Consider the following 10,097-nt stretch of genomic DNA (forward strand, 5'->3'; position numbering starts at 1 on the left):
TTATCAATATTAAGGGGTATATTTTGAGATCTATTTGTCTAAGTTTCATTCATCTCAAACAATCCTGAAATGAGGCAAGGCATAGCTGAAGTGTGTCCCTTAAAGTATAACACTTATTTCCTATAAAAACTTCAATAGTATATATATATATACTATATGGGTCACAATATAAAAAAGTATGCATTTTAATATGTGCCTGACTATTGGCTTCATGTTATGGTCCCAAATTTTATTTTCCCTTGCTTTTCTTTCATAATTAATTTCCTTTTGTCATCTCATGATGTGATATAACATGTAATATATAATGTAAATTATTATATTGCTGAGATATAATACAATATGGTCTATAGTATTATACTTTCTCTGTTGTTTTTATAATAAATCCATTGAATTCATATTTATATTTTTATCTTTATGTATTTGTGTATATATTACAACATGTGTTTCTGCAAAGTGCCCTTAAATGCTATATTTAGAGAAGGTGGGAGATAAACACACAAGCAAAATTCTTCATGTCTCAGATTAGATATCATGTCTTTGACTAGTGAGAGATTCAGGGACATAATTCCCCAGCATGCATATTTTGAGTGAACCCTTATAAATATTCCAATACATAATTATATCTTGCTTGAGTATGTGCATTTTACATGTATCATTTTCCCATTTCCTCCATTGTATTAAAACAAAGGCTAATAGACTGAGAGTAGAGAATAATAAGAGGGACTTGATCTAATGAATCCACCCCAAAACCTGGCTCTCAGCAGGAGATTGCTAAATTCTAAACTGAACTTAAACACAAAGGGAGGTTCTCTTTCCTGGTGGCTAAAATCCCACCCCATCCATTAAGGCATTTGTCATCACCAGTGTGTAAGCTTCAGTGGCTGTTAATTGAATGATTCCACTGGAAAGTTACTTACATATTAAAGCAAGCCCTGTATTAAACAGCTAGCATGCTTATCTTATTTAATCCTTAAAAAGTGTGTTATAAATAGGAAGCCAAGGCTCAAAGTGGTTGTATGACTTGTCTGAGGTCACATAGTTGGTGTGATCCGCTTGGACCCACATTTATGGACTCTGATTCCAGAGCCTGTGTTACTCAGCACTGTGACAGAAGGTTTCCAACAAAGAAATGGATTACACCCAATGCAATCGTTTTTCCTGCCATTCTGTACATTGTACATGTTAACAGTCTGCTTGCCCAGGCAAAGTCAGATTTAGAAACAAATATCTTCACCTACTTATTTAGTTGAGGACAACCATCATGCTAGTAAAATTCCTGACCAGTATGCTCAAGTCTTTAGCAGATAACATTAAATAAATGAATAAATAAGTACTTAAATAAATAAATTAGAAGTCTGTTTTCCATTGTATTTATTTATTATTGGGGGGAAAGTATTTGAAACCCTTTGTATCATTTGCAGGTTAACTTAAGTTCAGACCAAGGTTTTTCTTAAAGTAATGAAATTTTGAATTTAACTGTTTTTCCAAATTGTTTTACTCAGTTGAATAAGTCTTGAAACTATTCCTCATTGTTACCATTGTACCAACAATTGGCTTTGAAGCTGTTAAAAGGCTCTATACTATTCAGCCAAGGTTACTAAAGGTGTACTCTTATGAGTTTTGCATGTGGCATGTAATTATGTTAAGCACATGGAATTCTGCTTTAAACATGAAAGTGGTGCTCAAATTTATTTGAGTGATCTATATTAGTGATTTAAAAGTATGTGGCCATGAACACCTGGCCATAAAAGTTGTATTTTATTTTCTATTTTATCTTGAAAATGGAGAAAAAGAATGTGTTTGGCAAAGATTGTGCCCTATTTCTGACAAGACCACATAAAGTTTTGAATGACCATCTTACCTCTCAAATAATCTGACAGCTAAAGGATCTTTCCATATTGTATCAATTAAAATCACTTGAAAATTGCTGTTTTCTGATTGCTAGAAATTATATTGCATAATTTCAGAGAAAATAAATCTTAATATTGGAGACAGTTAAGAGATGTCAACATTACAGGGAAAAAAAGGCAGAAAAATAATGGAGGCTTTAAATGTCAAAGTCTGCTTTGGAGTGAAAAAAAAAAAAATCTGGCCTAAATTTTACTGTGAAACTGACTAGCTGAATAACCTTGAATAAAGTTATGGTCCTCATTCATTCTTAATAACTAGGTAAACAATGTCTTCTTTCCAGGGTTAGTGTGAATTCACTTATGATTATTTTCTCATAAATAGCATATAATACAAATACAAAGCGGTCACTGAAAAAGTTTTCAGTGTCCCCCCCTCAATGGGCCTTCATTATTGTATGTTCTTTGTTGCTTCATTTTTAAAGTTTTCAAATAGTTTAAAATAAGAATCAAATGTTTTTAAAACAGTCACATGGAAGGTCTATCAGAGAGCAATATTAAAAGTGCATCAACAGGGGCTGGGGATGTGGCTCAAGAAGTAGTGCGCTCGCCTGGCATGCGTGTGGCCAGGGTTCGATCCTCAGCACCACATACAAACAAAGATGTTGTGTCCACCGAAAACTAAAAAAAAAAAAAATTAAAAAATTCTCTCTCTCTCCCTCTCTCTAAAAAAAAAAAAAAAAAAAAAAAGTGCATTAACAAAATTCTTTTCTCACTTCCTCCACAGTATCTTTAATGATGAGAGATTAGCTTTTATTTTTCACTGTATTCAGAAAACAATATTTAATACAGATTGATAAGAGTTAAAATTTCTCCCTCCATTACGAGGTGCCTGACATGCAAACCATATGTTTGATATGTTAAAATACACTATACATATTGGCCAAAGTGAGATAAAATTCTAAATAAAAGTACTATATAACCTTTGTCACCCAGGAAAAAATAGTAGAAATATTAGTAATTTAAGTACTTCTGTTCTTAAAGCATAGAGGTAAGTGTTGATATTGTGATTTAATTTTAATAAAGCTCTATATGAATTTATTACATTCATAAACTCTCAAGTGAACATCCTTTTTATATGTAATCATGTAAAATGAACTTTGGAATTATAAATATTCCAGAATTAGCTTGATTCTTCTTAAGCAATTTCTGGTATTACAGTGAACCAATAAGATCATTTTAGTGATACCACATTACAATGATCACAGGAAAAAAAGGGACCATTCCTCAGTTATTGGTTGGTACAATGGATTTCATTGAGTTCTCTCCCATTCTTAAAACTGTGTCAAATTCATTTGCATCCCTTTGAAGAAACTTACATAGCTTCATCATATCCCAGTGGTATTTTTTCAAATGTAATTTTTTATAAGGATGCTTTTACACCATCTATTCACTTGTTCTCTTCATGAAGAAGAAAATTTGGCCTCAATTTGAAGATCAGTGGAGGGGTATCAGCCAGAAAAACATCCCTCATGCGATAAATTTCCTATAGCAATTTTTTATTAAAGTTCCTTTATATATCATTATTGTTATTTACTTGTGAATGCATACCATAGCATATTCTAGGAAGTACATGGGTCAGTTATAAAATAACTTAAGATAATGCTTCAAAAACTATTCATGAGAACTGAGGGTGGTAAGAAAACAAAAGTGGAGGACTTTGTATGAAACTAAGGAAGAATGAAGTAAAAATTGGGCTCCAGATTCCTGAAAAGGCAAGGTAAAATGACAAGCACAATTGGTTACATGATACAGAGCCCCCAAAACAAACACCCTCTACCTCCGTTACCATGCATATAATTGAGTGCTCCATAGGGCTCCATAGTAAAACATTTCTTGATGTTTACTGAAGACATAGGAATACTATAGGTGAAATTAAATAAAAGTAACTATATAAGGCTAGGTGAATGTAGTATGGTTGAGGAGAAGTTTCATTGTATGGAGTCAAGGAAATTGTTCTGGAGAAATGTTAGTGCACATCTCTCAGAAGAGCTCCGTAAATTTTAATATTGGCATTGAGCACACTGCTGGGAAAAGACACTACTCATGGGCACATCCAGTCGTTTTCTTAGTAAACAATTTGAAGCCCTCTCCAACCTAAGAGAAATGGACTATCAACATCCCATAAGCTAAACAAAGAAAATGGAATCAGCAGAGAATCTCCTCCATCAAAAGCACAATCTCAACTTAAACCACTCAAAGATTATTGACTTTTGAAAAATATGACTTTTGACAAACCCCTTAAGACAAATAGAAAAAAATAGTGTTTCCTTAGATCACTTAGGTCATTTTCCAGAACTTAAATGTATCTTGGAGAATGCCTATTCATAATTATTCATAATGAAGTAGTCTTAAGTCATTCCTTCTTACAATAATTAGATAATAGTGTCAGTTATCTGAAAAGATTACTTCTAGTTCATGTTATGCACACAGAGCAGAATGCTCTTCTTTCTCTTTTAGGAATGTTAAACTACACGGCATTCAGTTCAATTAAAATAAATTTCAAGTTAAAAGAGCAATTTTAAATGGTAGAAATTGGAGGGAGGATAATGCAACTTTCATTACCCTGCTAGGAAATTATGCTCTGATATAAGAAGGCTGTATCACCATGACTGTATATCATTTATGCTTAATCTTAATTAAGTTACTTAATTCCTCTTATTTTAAATATCCTCATCTAAGGGAATAATGGCAGCACTTAATAATTTTATGTGATAAATGAGATAACGTGTAATGCCAAATAGTACCTAACACATAATAAGTGTTCACTCAGGATTGTTTGTCAGAAAGAGAGTTTATATTTTGATCATATCATCTGTAACCAATTCCTGCATACCAGTAAATTTATCCACTGAGTAGTATACAGCACTATAATGGAATTGTTGATTCTAAAGCTGGAATTTAACTAATAATTCAATGAATCCATGTTTTATTAGAAATCATTAAGTAGTCTGCATACTATGGCTGCATACAATTTTTAAAGAATGTAATACTTCACTGGCTTTTCCTGCCAACTGATATGGTAATGAATATACCACTACCAACAGAAATCAGAAAACCTCAATTGAGATTCTAACAGTGGTTTTGGGGTGCTAATAGGTTTTTGTCCTTTTGACTAGTTTAAATTACTGGGCTCTCAAGCAACAAACTTGGAGTAGTATAATTAAAATTTGATTTTGAGAAAAATTTAAGTTATTGCATGGTATATTAATTTACTACTACTGCATAACAAATTGCTATAAATTCAGCAGCATACAACTATTTCTATTTTTTTAGCTCACAATTTCTGTGGGTCAGAAGTCTTGGGATGGCCTGTTCAGGATCTCAAAAGGCCCAAATTAAGTTGATATCCATGGCTAAGATGATATGTAGAATTCTCTATCTTTCCTCTATCTCTAGAACTATGGTCCAGATAGGATGGCTGCCTATCAATTTTATTCCATCATCTAAAAGCCTTCTGCACTCTTTACTTTTTTTTCCTCAATCTATCCAACTCCAAAGCCAGAAATAATGTCTTTCTTTCTTGTGCTTTGGATTTTGTCCCTGATATCAGGTGCTTACTTAAAGGGCTCATGAGTATGTCAGGCCCACCTAGGTAATCTCTGTTTCTTAAATTCAACTCCAACATGAACATATCCTAATTACAAGTTGTAAATCTCAATGTTTCCATGATACTAAGTACTACATAAGAAATAGACACACCATAGGATATGCTTTCTTAAGGGACATCTTAGAATTCTGCCTATGATATATTTCAAAGGTCTTAAGGATTAATCAGCCAATGCCTAAACCAAAGGGCCTACCTACTACTTTGGCCTGAGATACCAAGTCTTATAATGTATAAGAAAAAAACTGGAATATATTTTAGAAGCATTTTTCAGTTATCCCATTAATTAACAATTTTAGCATATAAGGTTCATTTTCTATCGATAAGATAAATTCAAGGCTCAAATAGGCAGAAATATACCTTTGACATTGAGGATAAAAACGAAACACTATGATAATCCCATCATTTCCCATGTGCTTTATTTACCATGACTTTCTTCACCAACTGTACTGAATATGGGCATATTGTCATATTGAGGCAGAAGTTTCATATAGGATCAAGAATATCTGAAACAAATAGCCTTAATTCCTAAAGATGAGATAAATTAGCTTCCCAGGAGACAGAAAAATGGATTTCTAAGACTAGATTCAAGAAATTCATGATAGGAATTCTAGGTTCTAGAATCTATCCATATGATTACATACATTGGCTTTATTTCACAGTCTTCCATATGGAATTTTATACTAGCTTTTTGCCTACAAAACAATATATATTAATACTTTGTCAATATATAAACTGAAGTTCTAAATTTTGTTCTGCAAGTCATTTATGTACTTTGACATATTGCTTTTCTATTGTTTTCCATAGGTAGTGGGTGAGAGGTTTGGTTGCTTTTTGTAAGATTTTTAAAATTCGAGTTTCCATTTAAAAACATGTATAGTTTTTTTTTAAAAAAAATACATTATTTTTATTATAGTATTTGTATATTCATATCTAGATCTAGGTCATTATTTTTCTATAAACCAGTTTTCTGTTGATGAATTCACCATAAGGGATTAAGTCAAGAATAAATAATATATTTTGTTTGGCCATAAGGAATTATTATGACAGTCTAGAGCCCTCAACTATTAAGGTTACTAAATTTTACTAGAGCTAGGATTTTCTAGGAAGAATTCTGTGCCAATTTAGGGATGTTTGTACAGGGTATGGACTGGGGCATGTAATGATACACTGCCACATATTTAGTATCCTGCAGGAATTTGTTATTTCAGAATATGTAAATACCAAGGAAAAGGCCTATAATAATTTTCTTTGTATAGATATGTTTATTAGCTTCAATTTTTTGATAGCAGCAAAAACAACAGTACCTCCTGAGAATATCTGAGGCTTCATGGGCAATAAAATTGATCTTGATAGCAAGGCAAGGAACGGGTTAAAAAGTTCTGAAGGCAAAGCTCAACTGTTCCCCAATTTTGTCTAGAAAACTTTGGTCCCAAGCAGTATTTCTTCTATTGTGCATTTGGTCTACTGAAACAAACAAATAGAAACCTTGAATCCACTTCTCATCTCTACTCAAAATAAAGGATCTATTAATAGTAACCATCAAACAAACCTCTTTGAACTTATGGCTTACTTTTTCTGTAGAAAGGTGAATAAATTAGAAGTAAAATATTTAATTTGGTCAATAAATGTATACATGCACTGAAGGATTTTTTAAATGAATAATTATAAAGGAGCAAGACAGATGAGTTGACTACATTGACTCCACATTGATGCCTTAGGTTAGAGATATAGAAGCCACATAGAGAAAGATTGGTGGTAATGACCATAAATCTCATAAAGCACTTTGACATAAGAGAAACCAAATGGTGAAGTGAATTCAACAGGGAAGAGTATTAATAAATATTTAGGGTAAAAAAAGAATCACAATCAAATATACAGATGAAAATTGATCTGTTTTTGAACGTAAAGTTTTATTAAGAAAAGGAAAGAGACCTAAGAGATAAAGATCGGGTAGGAGCAATAATAATCAGAATGAAAGGAACAGAGAAGGAGGAAGAGAAAGAGAGAGAGAGAGGGAGAGAAAAGAAAAATAAGATGACTCATAAGATCATCATATTGTGAAAATCTGACTCACTTTACAAGGCAACATAAACAATGTTGAAAATCTGTATTATCTCTTTTATAAAGATAAATCTAAGTTCTGTGTAAGTTAAACATGATGATTTTTTAAAATATTTTATCCCGTGTTATTAAAAGTAATTTTTCTAAGATGTACACTTGAAAAACTGCCCACATTGTGTTATGATTCTTTAAAGGTGATGTAATTCCCCTTGTTGTTTAATGATAGTTTTTGTCAATGCTGAACATTAATCATACTCCAGGATTTCAAGGTCTGTTTGCTTTCTGATTCACAATAATTATCCTGTATCCTTCAGTTATGCAAAAAGTCCAGAAATTAATTATAACATGTCACATCAGATTTACGCAGTGGGTTGCAACCTAGCTAGCACCTACACGATTTGGGGGGAGATGGTCAATCATTCAGAGAAGCACATACTCCTGGGAGGCAATGTAGTTCCAAACCATGGGCCTTTCTCTGTTTCTTTTTTATTTTCTCATTTGTTTTAGTCTCACAACTTCTTTGCTCCAAACTCTCCTCTAAACTGCATGTATGTTATTGTAACTCTTCTTACCCTGGCTTACTATCTTTTCTTCCAGTTTGTTCTATTATAATGTGACAGAAACTCCTTTTAAAAAATATTTAGTGAGAAGATTTGAAGAAAAGAGAGTAAATTGCAAGAAACCAAGACTGTCCCAGTGCTAATCCTAAAAGAGTGAATATATTCTATGGAAAATATTCCTATGAAATTATTAAGATAAAACTTCTCCACTTAAAAATTAGCACAAATCTATTTGAAGAGAACAACCTCAATCATCCCTCATTTGATGCCTTTACAAGTCTCAAGGGTGGGAACAACCAATTACCTCTACTTGATCAATAGGAAGGTGTTCATAATTGTATAAGGTTTCCAGGTCTTCCAAGGTGGCATCATAGGTTTCTGAGTCATAGTTGATGGGCTCTGGAGTTGGGGCAGGCACAGCAACATCAAAGATGACAAGTCCCAGAACAAATCTTGCTAACATTTTCATCTTTTAAATTCTCCTAGTCATAAAATATTAAAATGCATAAATATTTAATTGATAATAGCTTTGAAAGGGTTTGTACCAAATAGAAATGATAAATCAATGTCAGCATCAAGGAGCTCAAGCTGGTTGCTTTCTTTATATGGATAATTTATAAACAATTTATAAACATAATACATGAAATTGGATGGCTTTGGAGGACCACTGGTACCAGCTGTTCAAATTAATTCAAAAAATTACATTTTCACAGTGGATTTTTCAATTGTAGAAAGACTGATTTTAAGATATGGAGAAAATAGGATGGAGAAAGATTGTGAGACACTTATTCATTAAATACTTTACAGTATTTCAAGAGTTTTATCATTTCATAAGCATTAAGACTCCTCAACTCTGGGATATAGAGTTGATGATGAAGATAATGATGATGACTACAACGGTCACATCCTTGACAGTTGAGGAAAATGAGGCATAGTAGTCTACAGATTTATAATGCAGAACTCTTTCTTGTACATTTGAGTCTAAATCTTGTTCCAAGACAAAATAGTAAGAAAACTTTCACTTATTCTCTGTTGATTCTGAGTATCTAAATACATAAATTAATATGTAATGCAATAGCTTTCAAAATGTTTTTAACTAAATGGAGCAGAAAATTATTTTTCCTGCCGCCCTTAGTATTTTATTTAAATTCTTAGTAGCTATCAAAGGTTTAAATGTGGAATCAATTGGAATACATGTCTAAATACATTATTTGGCAACATTCCCTTAGAGAAGGATCTGCACACACATAGGATTAGAAAAATCCTTTTTAAAATTCTTTGGTAAGCACCATTTTTATCTTCCATGATAACATGAATGTTAAAATTTTTTTTCAGGGAGGTTCAATCAAGATTTAATAATTTTAATTATTTTAGTTCTGTATGTAGTCCTTTGAATGCATTTAGTTCAGGCTTCATTTTAAACATTTCAGTTGGGTCTATCAAAAATGTTACCTATGATCAATTATTCAGCAGGCAAAGTATTGTAAAACTTTTTTCAATCATGTCAGTTTTAAAGAGTTTGTATTTTGGATACACTTCTTGAGTTCACTCTAAGAACAGTGCATGTGGTGTTAGTACCATGCATGCATATAAAAAGGAATTCATGATAAATATTACTTTTAAACTTGAATGCATTGGCAGACAAATTGACCTTCAGTGACTTGAAAGAAAGTCTTTATGAAGCAGGTTTAGGCAGAAGGATATGAAATTCCTCTGAGAATAAGAAGCAGTACAAGGAGCTCCTTTTTATTCCTCCTATACTTTCTTCAAATAATTTTTTTTTACTCACACTGGATAAACTCAGCCTCTATTTCACTGGCTTTTGCAGGATTGCAGATTTGGCACTGTTCAGTGATTACCAACAAAGTCCTACTTAATAAAACAGTATGATTTACAAATCTTCCATGAACTCTTCTCTAGTATTCAAGTAGGAAGCACTAATATTAGCCACTAACCTGA

At 32.4% G+C, this 10,097-nt stretch overlaps 1 protein-coding gene across 1 annotated transcript in view; it reads right to left on the minus strand.

Moving 5' to 3' along the window:
• The window catches only part of Epyc (epiphycan), a 39,577-nt gene extending 30,970 nt beyond the window's left edge, over positions 1–8,607 (minus strand). The window contains exon 1 of the mRNA XM_076853202.1: positions 8,443–8,607. Coding sequence (XP_076709317.1) covers positions 8,443–8,607 — 165 coding nt within the window. The remainder of the gene's footprint in view (positions 1–8,442) is intronic.
• Positions 8,608–10,097: the final 1,490 nt, after the last annotated feature.

Source organism: Callospermophilus lateralis, chromosome 4 (genome assembly GCF_048772815.1).
Source record: "Callospermophilus lateralis isolate mCalLat2 chromosome 4, mCalLat2.hap1, whole genome shotgun sequence".
Classification (NCBI taxonomy): domain Eukaryota; kingdom Metazoa; phylum Chordata; class Mammalia; order Rodentia; family Sciuridae; genus Callospermophilus; species Callospermophilus lateralis.